General features: G+C 36.9%; 1 protein-coding gene across 1 annotated transcript; it reads right to left on the bottom strand.

Annotated features, from left to right (window-relative positions):
* Positions 1 to 8,636: 8,636 nt before the first annotated feature.
* LOC126891190 (uncharacterized) lies at positions 8,637 to 9,674 on the bottom strand. Its single transcript, XM_050660373.1, has one exon. The coding sequence runs from the start codon at positions 9,672 to 9,674 to the stop codon at positions 8,637 to 8,639; it is 1,038 nt and encodes a 345-aa protein (XP_050516330.1).
* Positions 9,675 to 21,999: the final 12,325 nt, after the last annotated feature.

Raw genomic sequence — 21,999 nt, 5'->3', positions numbered from 1 at the left:
GGCAGTATTAACTGCCTCTGCCCATAGTCTCTTATCTACTCCAGATTGGTATAACATACATCGAACCATTTCTACAATCAATCTGTTATCTCGCTCAGATCTGCCATTTTGCTCTGGAGTGTATGGTGCTGTGGTTTCTGACTCTATACCTTCTTGTTCTAAATACTCTTTGAAAGCATTATTTGTATACTCAGTACCATTATCTGGATGTAGTTTTTCAACAGAATAGCCATACTTTGCCTTAATTTTTCTATTATATACTTTGAAACAATCTAGTACATCTGCTTTATGTCGAATAAAATATGCTACTCTATACCCGGTATACTCATCTTTGAATGTTACAAAGTAACGTGCTCCTTGCATAGATTCAGTTTGCATAGGTCCACAAATATCACTAAATATTCTTTTTCCAGGAGGCAACTTGGTGTGTGATCTCTCCTTAAAAGTCTTCTTATGTTGTTTTCCCATCAAACAACCTTCACACACAAAATCTTGTTTCTTTTCTGTAACACCTTTGATTAAGTTCATTTTTACCATTTGTTCTAAATATTTCTTATTAACATGTCCCAATCTTTCATGCCATATCTTTAAATCATCTACTGTAGTCACACATGCATTATATATTATTGTGCGAAACATCATTTTATATGTGTTGTTTCTATCCTTTATACCAACTGCTGCTAGATTCTCATTTTCATATACTTTGGCTTCATTGTTAATCTTAATTACACTCATACCTTTGTTTGTCAAAACACCTTCTGAAAATAAATTCTTTCTCAACTGTGGGATATATAGCACATCATTTATAGTGGATTTAAACCATTGTCCATTGATCAACTTCTCTATTTTAATAGTTCCCTTACCTTGTACTGGTAGTGTTTGATTATTGCCAAGTGATACCTGTGATGTAAAATTTCTGTCAATATTAAAAAAATATTCTTCCCTGTAACACATATGTGCTGATGCACCACTGTCCATAATCCAATCATCACTTGTATCCAATTTTTCTAGCGGTTTTTCTTCTATGTTGAATGCACTCTCATTATTAACATTATAATATGCGCTACTCGAAGAACCACCATGCTGATTTTCTGTAGAGTTGCCAGCTTGTGCTCTGTCATTCTTTTTATAACCTTTTCTGTAGTTACTAAAGCCACCTCTGCCTCGATTATGACTTCTATATGACCTGCTACTACTGTTTCCGTGTTCGTTCTTTTTCTCTCTGCAAAATTTGACAATGTGCCCTCTCTTTCTACATCCAAAACATATTACACCCCTTTCTTGACCTTTCTGATCATATTTTCCTTTGAATGACATTGTTGCCAGTGCTTGTTCTGTCTCTTCATATGCAGCTAAGTTCATTTCTTCATCTAACAATCTTGCGGTGAGGTTACCTATAGTTTGTTTAGCACTGTCTACGGACAACCATGCCTGTCTAACATTTCTATACTTTTGGGGCAATGTACTCAGTATTTTTGTCATAATAGCAATATCACTCACATCATCACCTGCTTCTTTAATTTGCTTAGCAAGATTCTGCACTTTTGCTATGTGTTGAGCGATAGTATCTAGGCTACTTATCTTATATTGATGAAACCGTTCATGCAACATCATTTTATTTGATTCTGATTTCTGCTCATAAATAGACTAAAAAGTCTCCATAATCTCTTTAGCAGTATTACAACTTTCAATTAAAGTAATCTGATTTAAACTCACTGCAGATGTTAAAGTGAACATAGCCTGGGCATCCTTTTTAAACCATGCCTGTAATTCGTCTCCTGCTACTTCTGGTTTGATTAACGAGCCATCAATAACTCCATAAATACCTTTTGCTCGTAAGGCACATTTTAGTAGGAACTTCCACTGTTGAAAGTTAACGCCATCAAATTTACCAACTGTAGATATATCTAATTTGTCACCCATTATTTTTTTTTGCTTCAAATTTCCGGCGACACACGCCACTCTAGTTCTTTCTTTCACTGGGTCTAGTTCTTTCTTTCAAACCCTTATATTTCGGACACACCGGCAAAGTCTTTAAATATACTTTCTTGCTTTATCGGACACACCGATACTTTAAACTAAATATACGCAGTAGTTTAGTATGATCTGGGGCCACATAACCTATTAGATTTTATATATTTAATTTAAGAAAGAACTAGAGATTTGACTTTTCATAATAACTGCTTTTTATTTATTCAACAACTTCAACTATCTTTTTTTTTATCAACAACAACCTACTTATTTTTTTATAAACATTTTAAATAACAACCTAAAGGGTGGTTTATATGAACATTACAAAAACATATTCCAATAGTAATTCCAACCTGCCATAACCATATAATGGGAATCTTCTTGGTTGTAACATGTCATGGCACGTACAGCACTTACGATGCCAGGATCCCGCACTGTTTCCATCTCCCGTGCGCTTTCGCTGTACGTACACGAATCGAACAGAAAAGCACCCACATTATTTGCTAGCTTGATTGTCCCAGATCCTGCTTTATCTACGAGTGATCCTTTAATGCATAACAACGTTTCGCTCATTTCAAAAAACGAGTCAACTTGATTAATGCTAAATTCAACAATATCATTGCAGTTGAATGATTTGATGAATGGCGCATAAGTTCGGTATTCAGCCTTTCGAATTGATTCATCAAATATTGGCTTACGATAAATATCAAATATTGGAGGCATTACGACGTTGTCTGAACGTTCTTGATTTTCATACACTGTTGTCATTTTTTTAGTTTAAAACCAAGTGATTGTAAAACCAATTTTTTTGCGAACGTAAGATGTTTTCGCTTAGACGGTTGTACAACTAATGGTGATTTGTTTGCGAACGCAAGATGTTGCCGCTTAGACTGCTGCACAACTAATGATGTTCTTTGAGCAGTAGATGGTCTTATTACTAGACCCATTTCCCTCGTGATCTAAGTTCCAACACCAATGTGCTCTCTTCTCCTCTAAAGTTGACAGGTCGTCCTTCTTGATCGAGAGCCAAGACTGTGATATTGGTAAGTTCACGCTGTGGCACAACCGGTAAATACAACAAATTGTGAGAAGTTTCGTCAATTGCGTACCCAGAATTCGATTGTATGACAAATTCGTAGATCGTGTGACCAGGTCTGTTACCGTCGAAGGCTCCGGTACTAATGTTGCAATCAAAGCGTATGCTAGATACTTTAATAATCCTAACAGGTTGATTTGAAGAATGTATCCGTCCAGGATTGAGTATTGCCGGAGAAAATCCCAATACTGTACCAAGACTATCTAGTTGCTTAAACGAAATCTTATATTTGCTGAATAATTGACACTGTAACGTGTTGTTGTTAGGTTTTAGACTAAATATCGTTTCCGGTCTAAGCTCATTGTCAGCACCCAGTTTCTTTTGTATGTATTCTTCAATATCGGCAATTTCATAACATCCATCAGGAAAATCAAATTTTGTCAATTGGTTTTTGTCATTGTAGTAATAAAACTTGTTATTTTCAATGTTTGGTATACTGTTGTAGGAATGGAAGGCACGAAGAGCTATTTCATAATCTTTGTTCGGATCCAACACGATTGGTGTGGAAGGTTGAAATGAAAATGTATAATTGGTACTAACTACTCTCAACAACTGCGACATGATGACTGATTCAAGTCAAAGGATTAATAGGTTATATAGTTGAATAAAAATCAATTTTATGTTCGCATATTTTTTATTTGTTCTAAAGCAAGTTTACATAAATGACAAGATGCTTGAGAATCAGCTGGCCCATCCCAGTGAGTCCTCCAATCTGGTCTGTTGTAATGTACGAAGCACGGAAGTAGTATCTGCAAGTTCCATTCTCCTCGATATTCTCCCGGCAATTTATGCCATATATATAACAATTCTTTAGGTTCTACAGTTCGGTGTCGCGAAAAAAGGTCGCCAACAATTGGTCGAGCGAAAAAATGTCGCGCACATTTGAGCGCGTATCAAAAGGTCGCCGGCGAAAAAACAGCGCCGACGAAATAAGGTCGCGTGCAATTGATCGCGCGAAAAAAGATCGCGTCATGTTTTACATTATTAAAACCATTCAATTGGTTTTCAAAAAGGTTCTAAAGAAATTCTATTTGCATACTTTAACTTTATGCATTATGAGCCGATTAGTCTTGGAATTCCATCTAATTACTTTTTAATGTATTTTGGATGTATAAGAAGATGGGAAAAATAACGTATATCTAAATACTTTTTAATGTATTTTGGATGTGTAGGAAGATGGGAAATATAGGAGAATGGGAAATTATTTCATATGGTATTTTCAGGTTATTCAAGTGAATATACTTGAAAATTGAACAATTTTTAACATGAAGAAAGTATTTTTTTTTGTTCTACGTGAATAATTTTAATATATGGATCTAAATTCAGAAAGGTACTTTCCTTCACACTTTTTACAGGCTTAGGACTGTCAGCAAAAAACTGGCGTGTTTAAAAGTGTTTGCTCTTCCTAATCGGATATCGTTAAAAATGTACAGTAATAATAGTTCTATTTACAGTATATATTACATACAAACGAATACCAGGTACCAGTTTACCTATTTTTGGTATTTTCAGAGACCGGTAATTAGCATAATTGGTTCTTAGTAGAAAGTCGTTATGCAGATTAGTGAAGAATAAGTAGTTTAGATAAGGGCACCTTATTGTGTAGGTATTTATTAGGAATTCCATGAAGTTATTACGATAAGACATTATTGGAAATGCTAAAATAAATATTGTACAAAAGTTCTTTGTCTAATTGTGCGTTATTCACTAATGTGGTAATTATTATTCCATATTCGTGAAACGTACTTTTATTACTTTTTAATGTATTTTGGATGTATAAGAAGATGGGAAAAATATCGTATATCTCATTATTCATTAGCTTGTCGATTTGTCAAGATGGTCTTAACTTACGTAAAGAGTCAAAAAGGTGCCAATATGTTGGTGTATAATGGATATATCCATAGAAAGGAAAAAACGATTGATCAAAAGACAATTTGGAAGTGCGCTCAGTACAATAAGCATAAATGTACCGGGAGAGTTCACACAGTGGGAGATGAAGTAGTGAAAAGTACAAGTCACAACCACGTTGCCGATGCGTCAATATTAGAAGCAAAAAAGGCTTGTAACAGAATGAAAGAACTGGCTCATCAAGTTGAACTAACAACACAAGGAATCATAGCTACCGTTTCACAAGAAGTGTCTGTGGGTGCAACTGGGCAGCTACCTTCTATTTCATCCCTAAAGCGAACTATTCGGAACACACGCCAAAGAGTGGAAGCTATTCCGGCAAATCCAAGAAGCTTAACAGAGCTTATTATTCCGGAAGAATACACCAGAAACAATAACGGCGAACCGTTTCTTTTATTTGACAGTGGTCCAAACGAACAGAGAATTTTAATATTTTCCACTGAAAGAAATTTAACTTTGATGGCGAGCTGTGAACACTGGTATGCCGATGGAACATTCACATGTACTCCTCTATTGTTTGGTCAGCTGTATACAATACATGGCGTACAGTATAGCAACGTTATTCCAACTGTTTTTGCTCTACTTCCTAATAAAACTCAGGCAACATACACTCGACTCTTCCATGAATTAAAAACGTTACGACCAGGTTTACGTCCTACAACAATAATGGTGGATTATGAAAAAGCAGCAATTAATGCTTTACAACAAGAGTTTCCTGAAGTCAGAATCCGTGGATGTTTCTTTCATTTCACACAATGTTTGTGGAGAAACATGCAAGGTACAGGACTGCAACAAGTTTATACAGAAGACGCGAATTTTGCTCTACATCTGCGACAATTGGCAGCCCTAGCCTTCGTACCTGAAGTAGATGTTGTTGCAACATTCGGAGAGCTACTGGACAGCGAGTTTTACACTCAAAATGAAAATTTACTAACACCTTTAATAAACTACTTTGAGGATGTATGGATAGGCAGATTGGATCGACGACAACAAAGAAGACCGCCAATGTTTCCAAGGAATCTTTGGAATTGCTTCGAATTTATAGAGGAAGATCTACCGCGTACTAATAATGCTGTCGAAGGTTGGCACAACAGCTTCTCCTCGATATTAAATGCAGCACACCCAAATCTATGGAAGTTTATTACGGGGCTAAAGAAAGAAGAGAGTTTAAATCGATTAAAAGTGGAGCAATACATAGCTGGAAACCAACAACCTCAAAAAAAATTTATAAAGATACAGCGCGGCGAATAAAAACGATTTGTTTGCAATACGGGAACCGGCCAAATCTAGAATATTTAAGAGGAATTGCCCAAAATTTTCAACTGCAAGTATAAAAAACTAAAAAACAATTAAAAAAAATTTAAAAAAAAAACAAAAAAAAAATAAAAATTAAAAAAACACAAAAAAATAAAAATAAAAAAAAAAAAATAAAAATTAGAAAAAAATAAAAAAATTAAAATTAAAAAAACTTTTAAACACGCCAGTTACTAACTGCCAGTCCTAAGCCTGGATAAAGTGTGAAGGAAAGTTAAAGTATGCAAATCTGTTATTAATATAAATGTATTCTTTAACTATGATATCTTCAATAAGTACTCACCAGTGACAATGTATTAATGAAATTGTGCCTGTTGGGGTGGCGATTGGGCTATGCTGGTCTATTACGCAATCGAATTTAAAGCGGACTGTATGGAAATAATAACAAAAAAATTCTTACCTTATTTTAACTGGTAGGTCGAGAAGTCTTCAGTTATTAGTAAGGTGAAGGAAGGAGGGAGAAAGGGTTAATTTATTTTTTACTATAACTGAAACCGGCGTTTTTTGGCGACACTTGATAACTACAGGAAACGACTTAACAATTCAATTTGTTCTTACTTACTGACGACCACGACTAGTTAGTACTAACGAAAGGTAATTAAAGAGAAAACAAAAAATTTAGTACAATATCTGGGCAAGAAAATAGGCCAGGTACTTCGAATGAAATAAATTTAATGAGGCCAAAACATCCTGCCGCCCCGAGTTTATCTTTAAAATAAACGAAAAATCAACGAAAACTAATTTCATTTTAATATGCTAAGTCTGCACATGAACCCATCACCCTAAACTAAAATTTTAACTATCAAATAAAATAAAAAAAATCCTCTCCAGTTTATTGACTGGGTAGAGGACACAGTTTAACGACTGGGCGCATGTAACTACCGTGCTTGGTTCGCACTTTTACGATTCGAACAATCCCATCTTTTCCAGGATACAAAGTCTCTATGACTGCCAGAGGCCACTGTAAAGGTGGGATAGTTTCATTTTTTATTATAACTACCATTCCCTCTTTGGGAGGGTTCGAGTTAGTGTTCCATTTTAAACGAGACTGCATAGAAGACAAATATTCTGAATGCCATCTTTTCCAATAATGTTGAACAATGCAATCTAATAATTTATATCTTTTCAAAGTACTCATATTTTTATCAAGATCAATATCCATCGAGGGTAATGACACTAAAGGTTCTGTACATAAAAAATGCGATGGAGTCAGCGCGACTGGATTTTCAGGGTCGTTACTTTGAACACAAAGAGGACGCGAATTCAAAAGACACTCGATTTGTGTCAGAACAGTTAAAAATTCTTCGTAAGTAAGGATTTGATTCCCCACAACTCTATTTAAATGAAGTTTTACACTTTTTATATTGCTTTCCCAAATACCACCGAAGTGACTGCCATAAGGTACGTTCATTTTCCAAGAAATTTTGGTATTATTAAGTTCCTGTTGGAATGCATCTTTATAAGTTTTTGAAGTAGTTAATTGATATATTTCATCGAGGAGTCTCTTGGCACCCACAAAATTTGTGCCATTATCTGAATATAAAACCTTACAATTTCCACGACGAGATAAAAATCTTTTGAAAGTGGCTAAGAAACAATCTGTAGAGAGCGAGGAGGCTAATTCAAGATGTATGGCTTTCGTACTTAGACAAACAAACAAACATACGTAAGCCTTTTGAGTTTTTACGCCACGATATTTTCCTATAGTAATGGAAAACGCACCAGTATAATCTACACCAGTGTGTAAAAAGGCTTTTGCCTGATTGACTCTTACGGCGGGTAAGTCAGCCATCATAGGATAGGTAGGTTTAGGATTAAGACGAAAACAACGATTACATCTCCCAATTCTATTTCTGATGGCCTGACGACTAGATAGTATCCAATAATTTGTTCTCAGAAGATTTTGCAACAAATACGCTCCAGCATGTAAATGCAATTTATGGAAATAATCTATTAACAAAATGGTTAAAGGATCGGCTTTGGGCAACAAAATCGGATGTTTTTGTTCAAAACTACATTGGGAGTTGGACAAACGTCCACCTACTCTAATTATTCCATTTTCAATAAATGGATTCAAACGACGTATGGAAGATTTTACAACGAGATTTTGAGAAAGGGCTTTATATTCTTCAGAAAAATGCTTTTGCTGGACAGCTCGAATTAATTCAATTTCTGCAATTTTTAAATCAAATAGAGATATCCGTTTATTTAAAGACAATTTTCTAAGAAATCTCAATACGTATACTGTGGAATTTAAAAGTTTCGACCAACTGGAAAAATATTCAATAAGAGTATACAGCGGAGAAATTACACGAGTGACATTACCAAAGAAGGTTTGTGATCTATATTAAGAATCACAAATCATAATTTCCTGTCCGTTGACAGACTGAATAGGCCAATATTCTGGCTCCAACAGTAACCAATTTGGACCAGTAAACCATGTGGAATGGTTGACTAACGAAGAAGGAAACAAACCTCGAGAGGCGCAATCAACAACATTTTCCTTTCCAGGAACAAAAAACCAATACTCTGACGGAACCATCTTATGAATTGTACCAACTCTATTTTGAACAAATATTTTGAGATTTTTCTCTGAGGACTTTATCCAATTTAATACAATCATGGAATCACTTAAGGCAAAAATTTTATCAATATTATGTCTAGGAGAATAAGTTTCAATAGCATGTGAAAGAAGCTTTGAGAGAAGAAGCGCTCCACAAAGCTCTAATCGAGGAAGAGTTATTTTAGACATTAGAGATACTTTAGATTGAGAGTACAGTAAAGTAACTTTAACTTGACCTGTACAATTAACAACCCTGGAATAAACAATGGCTGCGTATCCAGCAGCACTTGCGTCTGAAAATCCTACAAAAGACAACGACGAATTAGGTGTAACTGCTATATGGCGTGGAATTTGTATTTTGTATAGGACATGAAATTCATTTTGAAACTTTTCCCATGCTATTTCGATTTCTTTTGGTACGGTACTATCCCAATCTACCTTTAGAGTCCAAAGTTTCTTTATCCAAATTTTAAGCAAGAGGGTTATAGGAGATAGGAATCCCAAGGGATCAAACATACGAGCAACAAGTGAGAGCATGTTTCTTTTTGTACAACGGGTCGATGAGGGTATTTCTAACCCAAAACTAAAATTGTCACATTTTTCTTCCCATTGCAATCCTAACACTTTGGAGACTGACTTATCAAATTGTTTGGTTTTGACCAATTGAAGGGGTTCGGGGATTGTCGATAGTAGATCGTTCGAGTTCGACATCCATTTGGTTAATTTAAAACCACCTTTTTGAAACAAATTCACTAACTGAGTGTGTGTAACTATAGCTTCAGAAACATTTGGAAAACTGCTAATAAAATCGTCTACATACATATCTCTTAAAATTGGGATGATAGCATCAGGAAAACTTTTAGATTCGTCATTACATAATTGTTTTATTACCCTGAGACTAAGATATGGTGAGGCTTTTACTCCAAAAGTTAAAGTATTTAATTGGAAAATAGAAATAGGATCATTGGTATCAAATCTCCACAAAACTCTTTGAAACGAACAATGAGATTCAACCACTTTAACCTGCCTATACATTTGTTTCAAATCAGCGACAATTGCGATTGGAAAAAGACGAAAATTCAACAATATTGTGGTAGGATTATTTTGTAATTTTGGACCTTTATAAAGAATTTCATTTAATGACGGTCCTTTACTAGTTTTCATAGAGGCATCAAAGACTATTCTACAAGGAGTGGAAGGGCTATCTGATTTAAAAACACAATGATGGGGAATATAATACGACAACGAATCAATGGTTTGAATGGGAACTAAACTCATGTGCTTTTGGTCTAAATAGTCTTGAAAGATATCACAGTAAAGTTTTCTAAGTTCTGGGTTTGGTGCTAGGCGATTTTCTAAGGACAACAATCTATTTTTAGCAAGAACAAAAGAATCACCCAGTACATTAGGATCATTTTGGAACGGCAATGAAACTGTGTATCTACCATCTGCATCTCTACATACATTTTCTAAAAATAAATTTTCACAAATTTCATCTTCTGATGAACTATTAGTAACAGTGGGCAAATCCTCTAATTCATACATTCTTTCGACCAAGGAATCTAAATTCAACAAAGGGTTACAGACGAAAGACAAATATGTGTGGATTTTTTCAAAATTTGGTGCAGCTGAGCCCATGACTACATAACCTAAACTAGTCTCAATAGCTGATAGAGAATCTTCGCATGACACTCTATTACAACCAATGATATTTGAAAAGACAGATAAGCCTAAAATACCATCTATCTTGCCAGGAAAAAAGAAATTCGGGTCAGCTAATTTCAAGTGTTCTATACTGTTAATACAGTCTTTGTCAACTGGTTGATCTGGCAACTTATTAGAGATTGTGTCTATAAGCAACACTTCTATAGGATATTGTATTTTTTTATCAAAATGGGAAAAGATAACAATGTTGGTTTTACCTACTATCGGGGTGGTTGATCCTCCTATACCAGAAACTGTCAAATTTAATTTCGAATAACTTAGGCCTAATTTTCGGGAACAATCAAAAGTAAGAAAATTAGCAGAAGAACCACTATCTAACAAAAATCTAACCTTGTGAGCACTACCCCATTTATCAACAACTTTAACCATTATTGTCCCAAACAGACTAACAGAACTCGATTCTGATTCATTTGGGATATTTTTAGAATGGCGGACATGTAAACTAGAAGGATTATCAGAAGAACCAGAGGTAGGCTCAGTACTAGTGGAGGGAAATGGAACATTCTCATTAGGCCGAGTAGTATTTGGCTTATGCAACTTGGAATGGTGCCTAGCTTTGCACACAACACAAGAAAATTTTGACGGACAATTGGATACTCGATGCTTTGAAGAAAAACAATTTAAACATAAATTATTTTCCTTCACTAACTTAAATCTGGATTCAAATGGTAGCCCTAAAAAGTGCTTACAGTCTTTAATTAAATGTGGGCCTTTTTTACAAACAACACAATCTATGGAGGAATACGTATTCTGTTCTTGCAAATGAAACGATTTGTTCGGTTTTTGAAACGAAAAATTATTTTTGGAATTCCTTGATCTATCATTTTTAATAAGAGATTTACTACGTTGGCGTAAAAATTTCAATAAATCATCATAAGCGGGTAAATCATTATTATTTCTTATTAAATCAAATGAATCTATGGTATCTTGTGGTAATTTTAACATAGCTAAATAAGTTAAAATATGATCATCTAAATTATCGAGATTTAATCGTTTTAGTGCAGAAACATTAGTATCAAACTTTTCCAAAAATATTTCCAAATATGATGGATTATTAGATTGCAAACCGCGAAAATTAACAATTCGATCCATATAGAGATTAAACAAATATTTTTTATCATTATATCTTTCAACAAGCATATTCCAAATAATGTCATAATTATTAGGAATGGGTTCTATTGAGCTACAGCTTTTCAAGGCTTTCCCGGAAATACAACTCAACAAATACTGTAGCTTATCGGACTTGGGATATTCTATTTTGTTATGAACAAATTGTTTGAAATTTTCATAGAAAACAGGCCACAGAGATATATCTTCACCATCAAACTTAACTAATTCAAATTTGGGCATTTTAATAGTAGAATTATTAGTACTATTGGGATTATTACTCAAAACAGCAGGTTTATTTATTAATAATGAAGCTAAATATTCAATATTGGAGTAGAGATCATAAAATGCATCTAAATGCGTATGGTATGCAACGCCAGCATCTGGCTCCATCTCTTGTTTTAATATAACGATATCTTGAACAATTTCCTCATATTCTGATAGAGTTTTTTCGAAAGTACTATATCTAACTGCAAAGTTACGCATTTTTGAGGCATTTTCTGGATCTTTTTCTAAGGCCGACCCGGCATCGTAACATAATTGAGCCCTACGAAAGATAGTTTCACGTTTAGAGCATAATCGCTCCAATTTTAGTTCGTTTTGACTTTTAGGCATGTTTAATAATAAATATTGAAATTCTTTCAAAAAATTATCAATGATGAAGAAATAAAATGGAACAAAACCCAAAATATGTCAAGAATAGTAGTTAGGTGTATATATTTTTTCAACAATTACTAAAATTTTATTAAACTAAATCCAAACAAATTATTTTTAGGTTTGCAAAATATCCAAATCAAATATATTTACTTAATCAAAATCGATTTCACTAAGCGATGGGTTCAGAAGCAAAAACACGAATTCAATGTTCCAACTATAGTCGACCGAAGAACAAGGTTTTTCGATACACGACAAAAAAAGGGTACACTACGATTTAATTAGATTTTAACACGACAAATATACTATACCGATTACAATTATAATTTTAAATAAATTTATCCAATGCGAAAAATACGATAGATCAGATCTTGAACCGGCAAAGCAACAACGAAATTGATTCAAGACGATCCGGCTAGAAGGCCAAACTTATGGGGTGGCGATTGGGCTATGCTGGTCTATTACGCAATCGAATTTAAAGCGGACTGTATGGAAATAATAACAAAAAAATTCTTACCTTATTTTAACTGGTAGGTCGAGAAGTCTTCAGTTATTAGTAAGGTGAAGGAAGGAGGGAGAAAGGGTTAATTTATTTTTTACTATAACTGAAACCGGCGTTTTTTGGCGACACTTGATAACTACAGGAAACGACTTAACAATTCAATTTGTTCTTACTTACTGACGACCACGACTAGTTAGTACTAACGAAAGGTAATTAAAGAGAAAACAAAAAATTTAGTACAATATCTGGGCAAGAAAATAGGCCAGGTACTTCGAATGAAATAAATTTAATGAGGCCAAAACACCTGTTATATAATTTTTAACCACAATATCATTATTTTATTTGGGAAATTTTATTTTAATAAAGATGGTAGCCCTTAACCTACCCTATCTATATGTAGTATATACCCTGTAAAATATATTAAGCTTATATTAAAACTTACTCTTAAATAACCAAGGGTAAATTTTGCGACACTGCCAAGTCGTGAAATAATACCTCTAGGTACTTTCCCTACAACATTTACAGTTAAAATTACCTTAATTCGACCATTAAATTGGTCGAACATTTTACATGATCAATTTCAAATAGGATTATTTACTTCCAATTATTTTCCTATTATTTAAAGTGGAAAATAAAACTAAAGTCATTTAGAAGTCAATATTGGGTTGACGAAATATTTTTTACCAATAGGTTAAAATGACTAATAAGAAAATATTTAACTGTTTGGGTCATTATTTAACAGCAATCCTTTAGTTCTATTGCATCATCTAAATCTGACCTAAGCCTGGATTAAGTGTCAAGGAAAGTTAAAGTATGCAAATGAAAACATATTTTCTGACGCGATCTTTTTTCGCGCGATCAATTGCACGCGACCTTATTTCGTCGGCGCTGTTTTTTCGCCGGCGACCTTTTGATACGCGCTCAAATGTGCGCGACATTTTTTCGCTCGACCAATTGTTGGCGACCTTTTTTCGTAGATCCCTACAGTTCGTATAATATAATCTAGCGGTATTAATTGTAGTTCTTCTTTACAGAATTCTTCAAAACGTTTTTTGTGAAACATATGATCCATAAGCAGTTCCATGCCTTTAATATGCTCCATTATATAAAAACTTTAAGCATAAATGTCCACAAATGATTTGATTGAACCTCTGATACTGATGATTATTGTAGAAAATTCTGGCACGTGCACCCAGATATTTCACAAGTTCTTTGGTCGGCTTCAGATTACCAAATGAATCGAAATACTCTACGTCATCGTTTATCTTTCTATATGCTACCCAATGTGTTCCGTTATGTGTTGACACATCCAAGTTAACTATTGCACATTCTCGTTGTCGAGGGCCGTCTCTAGGCAGAGTGTCATTCATGAAAACTCCTCGAAAATGTGGTATTTTAAGCATTTTTGCGTAATGTGCAATATCCAAGTCGTACAGCGGACGATTGGGTAGCTTTATTGGAAGTTTTTTTTCATATACAAGCCGAATCCGCCTCTGGGTTTCTTATGCAGGTACAGACCTGAGCCGATGTGTTCCATCGCCTTGTTATGACGTATGTCTTCATCCAATTTCTTTTGGGCATTCTTTGCGTCAACCACAGTCTTCGCCACCCCTGCTGCACCGCCAGCTAAAGCTCCCAAAGCAGAAAGACCTGCAAATAGAGGTATGAGGGGTAGGAAACCTCCAGATTTTAGTGGCAATACTCGTGGAACATCAATTTCTTTGCGACCGCCAAGTCTTTTAATTACCGATTTTGCTATTCGTACAGCCGTCAAAGCAGTATCTTGTAACGATGCTCCTCTCTTCATGGACTTTGCGATTTGTGAGACAACATCTCGATTGAAAGAATAACGTCCCTTTCTTCCACGACGATGAGGGCATCCCATTCCCAACTTTCTTTTCGTTTTCATTCCACCGGTTACAAGTAAAGCAGCACTTTTTTCACCAAAGCTAGCGTCCTTAGACTTGAATCGCTCCCAAGCCCTATCTTCCAATTCTTTATCAGCCTTGTAACGTTCTTCGAGAGATGTATGATGCGAATAAGCGATATCGTGCTGTTTACAAGCTGCGTCTAATGGATTAATTCCTGGATCTCCGCGTGCAAGACGTTTTTTTAGTTTTGTTCCAGGTCCACAATACTGATAACCACCAGGAAGATGAAGCTCAAACGGTAGTTTGTTAATTAGAGTGTTCAAGAGACCTTCTCCTTTGACAACCAACATTGGACTGATGACATGCAAGTGGCGACATCTATAATATATTACCGTACTTATTTACTACACTTGCCACACGATGAAGGTCGTTCAACAAGAGCAGACGCTGCCAATTGATAATCTGGACATTGTCCAGAAAGTGACAACCAGTAAACATGGAAAATTATTACCAAACTCATTCAGAGTCATTATTTGTGGTCCAAGTGGATGCGGAAAAACTAACGTCATGCTATCACTTTTATTTAATCCAAATGGTGCCAAATTCAAAAATGTCTGTTTATTCGAAATCCCTCTTTCAACCGAAATACCAACTACTGCAAGATGTAATAGCGCAAGTTAAAGGTGTTGGGTATTTTCCATTCAAAGACAATGATGAAATTATTGATCCCAACGAAGTTCAAGCACACTCTGTGTTTTTATTTGACGATGTTGCATGTAATGGACAGCAGAAGATTCGCGAGTATTATTCCATGTGTAGACATAAAGATATCGATGCCGCTTATTTATGTCAAACATATTCAAAAATACCGAAGCAGCTAATAAGAGACAATTGTAACATGATTGTATTATTCAAGCAAGACGAGATAAATTTAAAACATATATTTGATTCCAATAACCAATATCCAATCGCAAGATAACGAAACCGAACAAGTAATGTTTGATCCTGATAATATTTCTGAAGATGCTTTCAACGAATATATGGAGCAATATCCTCCGATGAGTCATGAGTATATAAAAGAATTTTGGATGAAGTCTGATAAAATCGATAAAAACTATGGACCTATTTACAATGATTTGTTGGGCTGGACGTGGGGTAAACGACGAATAAAGTTTAACAAAGACGGTACTATAGAGGTTATGGATGACGCCAAAAATGGGCAAGGAGGATCGGTGCAGGAGACGCCTGGCCTATATCACCTTATTTTCTATGATAATCCTGATCCTGAATACTACAATGAAGAAGATAAAAATTTATACAAAACGTTATTAGAGAAAACCGAAGTACATCTGAATTCAATAGGCCGCCTTAAAGGTTCAAGTGGAGACAAATATCATTATATTATTAAGCCATTGTTTAGACCTGCATCTACATCAACGGTAGCAAAGAAATCGTCACAGTCTACATCAACGATAGTACAGAATCTGTCACAGCCTACATTAACGGTATCACAGATAAACACCCGATCTACTATATCATCAGCACTAACGTAACCGCCACATAGTCGTTTACCAACTCGTTCAACATCATCTCAACGTCGTCATACAGACACTAGTGGAGGAGAGGTTGGCTCTGGATTACCTACGCGTTGGAGATACAAAGATTTTCCTATGGAATATATATACTGGGATGATCCAAATGAATTAGTGGAGCGTCTTGAACTCTTGGTGGCTTCGAAAGATGCCGGCAACACATCTCACGACAACGAAATCCTAGCAATCATCAATGAACTAAAAGAAGCTAATATAATAGAGTAACTGTGAATGCCAGCATCATTTCCATTATGAGTGTCGACAAATTCGGTCGTCATTCTCGTGGTGGTGGTGGTAGCACTCAAAAGGTGACGCGAGTTACATTTCCACATACTTCTGACGGAAATATTAATGCCGAAAATGTGAAAATTTGCAATGTAAAGGACCCATCAGAAAATGGTGATGCTGCAACGAAAAAATACGTTGATACACAAATAATAGAGTTGCGTAACGTACACCTGCCATTAATTTAAACACATGGTGTGATATTGGAGCAAAAAACTAATGATATACAGGATTTAGCCATCGGACTAAATGAAGTAAGAAAAGAGCTTCATCAAACCACAGTCCCACTTCTCGAGCAAAAGCTGCAAAAAATAATCAAAGATGATTTGAATACAGTAAAAAAGGATACGGAGAATAATGTAAATAAGTTGTTGCAGCAAAAAACTAATGATATACAGGATTTAACCATCGCCCTTAATGAAGTAAGAAAAGAGCTTCATAAAACTACAATTCCCATTCTACAGACACATGACGCTTCGATGCAAATTAAAATAAACGAAATTAATGGTACTCTTGCTACAATTAAAGAAGACATCATCAACAATTCGGATGATATAGATAAAAACGTTAGCATGGCTGCAGATAAAGTTGCAAAAAATTCGTTGAAAGTAGACCGGATGGAGAAGACGATAAAAGAAATGAACGCGGCATTACAGGGTGTAGTAGACAACCTTCATTCGATGAATATAGATACCCGTCTAAAAGCAATTGAAAGTCGTATATAAGAATGTCTAAAGAACAGGTGGTGAACGAATTGCATAAACCAGCACGAAAAAACTATCCTCGTCGACGAACAATCATTAAAGAACTCGATGACTTGTGGCAAATGGATTTGGCTGAAATGCGTCCTTATGCGCACCAAAATAAAAATTACAAACTAATACTAGTTGTAATTGACTGTTTTTCAAAGTTTGTTTGGACACGCCCTCTAAAGACTAAAACAGGTGAGGAAATTACTCGGGCATTTTCGGACATTCTCGCCCATACTCGACGACTTCCGAAAAATCTACAATCTGATCAGGGAACCGAATTTTACAACAAAAAATTTCAAAATTTAATGAAAAAACACGGTATTAATCATTACAGCACCTACACGATTAAAAAGTCTGCCATTTGTGAAAGAGTTATTAGAACGTTGAAAGCAAAGTTGTACAAGTATTTCAGTTTACATGGATCATACAAATGGCTGGATGTCCTACCGATAATCACCGAGGAATACAACAATACGAAGCACACTAAAACAGGATACAAGCCATCTCAGGTCAACAAATCCAACGAAAAAGCCCTTTTACACAAAAGTTATAGTCACTTAAAGATTGCCGGCCCTCGAAAATTTAAAGTTGGTGATATTGTACGTGTATCAAAAGCAAAACATTTCTTTGAAAAGGCCTACACACCCAATTGGACTACAGATTTATTTAGAATTGTACAAGTGAAGATAACAAATCCTATAACGTATTTGCTCGAGGACATGCAAGGTGCGCCGATTAGCGGTGGGTTTTACGAAGAAGAATTGCAGAAAACGAAAAATCCCGACATTTACTTGGTTGAAAAAGTACTTAGACGGAAAGCACCAAGATGTAAGTTAAATGGTTAGGACTGGATAGCAAACACAACAGTTGGATTACTAGTTCAGATGTAGTTTAAAAATATTGGACTATTTTCATGCACCGAGAGAAATGTGGATCGTTTACGTCACTGGTTTTCTTATACAATAATGCCGTTGTAATTTTTCTATGTATTAATATATAATTTAGAGATTTTTTTTTGGTTTTTATTTAAACACCTTATTTACTGATCAAGTCTTATATTACATGAAGATTCGAATTTTCTCTTTACAATTTCAAAAATAATTTTTAAAATTAAGATAAATACAGATGCTAATATTACACAAGACATTGCAAAGACATTGTCTATTTCACTTTTCATATTCTCGCTGTTGGTGTTGTTGCTGGCTCCCATGGTGTAGGCTGAATACGTCTTAACGGATATGTAGCTTGTGGTAGTTTTCTAAAGGCGTAAAAGCCTTGCTGCTGCTCTTCGGACCTCCACGTTTTCCCCTCAATATGCAGACTATCGAATTGCCTATTAATTTGTTTTAAATCCTCATATGATTTAATGTCTTTATTTAACAGGTTGAGTTTACTTTGAAATTCCATTACCCTATGTATGTACTCGATGGGATTCATACTAGTACTGATTATGTTCTGCGTGAAATGTCTCAATAAATTCCAACTTTGGAGCACACCTCCTGCGTCGAATGTCGCGTAAATGTCACATCATTCACGTTCAAATGTCACGTTAAAGAGGTACACTGTTAGGATGGTTTAAAGATAAATAGCCTATACCATTAGGGAATAGAGTGTAGCAGAGACCATTAGAGGCCATTAGAAGCCATCAGGTCACGTTATTCACGTCACGTCATTCACGTCACGTTATTCACGTCACGTTATTTCACGTCACACCATTCGCGTCACGTTCTGTTAGGCACTATACGGAAAAGAAGAAGAATTGACAGTTAATGTTGAACGTTGACAGAAGAAGAATTGACAGTTGGCTTCTGTGTCGCCACCGCTTTCATTTGATACCCCATACGTCAAAATCGGATCATTAGCAAAGAAGATATGCTGTAATGCCGGTTTGGCAATGTCAAGGATTTGTTTTTGTCTCAACTTATTTTCCGTACAATAACATATTTTTCCGTTAACCACGATAACACATTTCCTGTAAAAATATGTTATTGTGGTTACCGGAAACTGATAACAGTTTATAATACTAATATCTGTGGTTACATGTTATCATCTGACTACATCCGGACTTTTAGCATTGTGGTTTGTCATATCTTTAGCGGTTTCCTGTTGTTGCAAAAATGTCGTCTACACTCTTTCCTTATCAACCATCCACATCCGGAATGTTGATAAACAACAACTTGTTATTTAAAAAATATTTTTGTAAATAATTCAAAATATTTGATTTTTCGTAATTTTGTACAAATATTATATTTTCAGCCCTATATATGATAATCGTATAGCATTTCACATTTTTATACATGTTCACAATGGGCCATTGTCATGATGATGATTATATAGCATTTTTATATATTTTCAGAATGGCCATTGTCATTGCCATGTTGCCTTTTCAAAATCAACAATCTTCTTACGATCCTCTGGTCATTGATGGTCTTTTACTTCTTCTCATGTTCAGAATGGGCCATTGTCATGTACTTTACATGTTGACTTTTCAAAATCAACAATCTTCTTACGATCCTCTGGTCATTGATGGTCTTTTACTTCTTCTCATGTTCAGAATGGACCATTGTCATGTACTTTACATGTTGCCTTTTCAAAATCAACAATCTTCTTACGACCCTCTGGTCATTGTTGGTCTTTTACTTCTTCTTATGTTCAGAATGGTCCATTGTCATGTACTTTACATGTTGCCTTTTCAAAATCAACAATCTTCTTACGATCCTCTGGTCATTGTTGATCTTTTACTTCTTCTACATTCAACGAGCCAAGGACCATGCTTGGATAGGTATCACGATGGCCGAGAATCGGTATGCCGATTCTGGACCACTTTTTCCCACGGTGAGCGAGAATCGGTATGCCGATTCTGGCTCACGATGTTGCGCCTCCACCACGAAGTGAGCCAGAATCGGCGCTATTCATCTACTTACTCCCATGGAACTCGCCAGGGCAGTAGACGCGATAAAGACGGGGAGGTCGCCGGGACCTGATCGGGTGCCGCCGGGGGCCATTAAGATCGCGGTTGCCGCGCAACCGGAATTGTTTAGATCGGTACTGTCCCGGCTTCTTGTGTCCCAGGCTTTTCCTGACGACCTGAAACGGGCACGCCTCACATTGATACCTAAACCAGGTAAGAGCCCGGAGGAGGCCAGCTCCTACCGACCCATCTGCCTCCTAGATTGCCTAGGCAAACTATATGAAAATATAGTTAAGAACCGCTTGGAAGCGGGATTAGATGCCGCAAACGCCATCTCCGATAGGCAATACGGCTTTAGGAAGGCTAGATCGGCGGTGGACGCTGTCAGGTACGTCACGAGGAGCGTGAAGGACTGTAAGAGAAAATGGGCAGTGCTGATTATGTTCGATGTTAAGAACGCCTTTAACTCAGCGGGCTGGGGGCATATCATCAACAGGATGGAGGCCCTCAGACTGCCAACTTATCTTGTTAACATCATTAAGAGCTATCTGACGGAGAGATACCTATCGGTAAACAAAAACGAGAACGTCAAACTCTCGGCGGCCGTCCCCCAGGGGTCGGTCCTCGGACCGACTCTCTGGAATATACTATATGACGGCGTGCTACAAATAGATTTCGGGCGCATGTGCAACGCAGTCGCGTACGCCGACGATCTCGCGATCCTTATCACCCACGATTACTACTGGGAGGTGGTGGATAAGGCTGAGAGGTGTTTTCGTCGCGTGAACGCCTGGATGTCGGGAAAAGATCTGGAGCTTGCAAGCGCTAAGACAGAGGTGGTGATCCTCAAGGCACCGCGAGCCGGGCCTGACCTGGTTTTCCGCTTCGGAACCAGCGAGGTGAAACCGTCCTCTTGCGCAAGATACTTGGGAATAGACCTCGAACGGGGACTGGGGTTCTCCAAGCACCTCGCAAGGGTGGTAGAGAAGGCCGAGGCGCAAACCGCAGCCCTCCGGAGATTGACACCAAACATCGGAGGGCCTGGTAGCGCCAAACGGAGACTGTACCTACATACCGTACAGTCTACCCTTCTCTACGGGGCCCGGTCTGGATCGAGGCTCTAAGACATAAGAAATACAAGGATATCTTGATCAAAGCGCAGAGGAAGCTTCTGTTGAACGTATGCAGTGCATATCGGACTGCATCAACCACGGCCCTACAGGTCATCGCGGGTGCCCCTCCCATACACCTGCTTGCCAGAGAACGTACTACATTGTACGAGGCAGAAAACGGCCACCTACCTGTGGTTAGAGCGGCCGCTAGAGAACGGCTCTTGGCCGACTGGCAGGCGGAGTGGGAGGCAGAGACAACTAAGGCACAGTGGACCAAAAGACTGGTCCCGAACATAGGGGCGTGGTACGCTTGCAAGTTTCGGAGAACGAATTATTACTTCACACAGTTCCTGACGGGACACGGTTCTTTCCGGGCGTTCACGCACAGCATCGGTAAGGCGAACGATGACCTGTGCCTGGCCTGCCACGTGAGGGAGGACGCGGAACACTGCGTGTTCCGGTGTGGCGTGTTCGCCCGCGGGCAGACCAGGCTCAGGAATCGTTTCGGAGACGTCGGCCCCGATAATATAATTGATCTTGCACTGAACAATAGGAACGATTTTGAATTCGTCGTAGATGTCATCACGGGAATAATCAAAGAGAGAGTCGCGAGGGAAATGGTAGAGCAGCAGGGCG

The sequence above is a fragment of the Diabrotica virgifera genome, chromosome 9, assembly GCF_917563875.1.
Source record: "Diabrotica virgifera virgifera chromosome 9, PGI_DIABVI_V3a".
Taxonomy (NCBI): Eukaryota; Metazoa; Arthropoda; class Insecta; order Coleoptera; family Chrysomelidae; genus Diabrotica; species Diabrotica virgifera.
The sequence above is the reverse complement of the archived record's forward strand: the minus strand, read 5'-3'. Positions and strand labels throughout refer to the sequence as shown.

Bases quoted from the DNA above. Each gene is read 5' to 3' on its own strand.
- LOC126891190 (XM_050660373.1), bottom strand. From the start codon at position 9,674: ATGTATGTAGACGATTTTATTAGCAGTTTTCCAAATGTTTCTGAAGCT.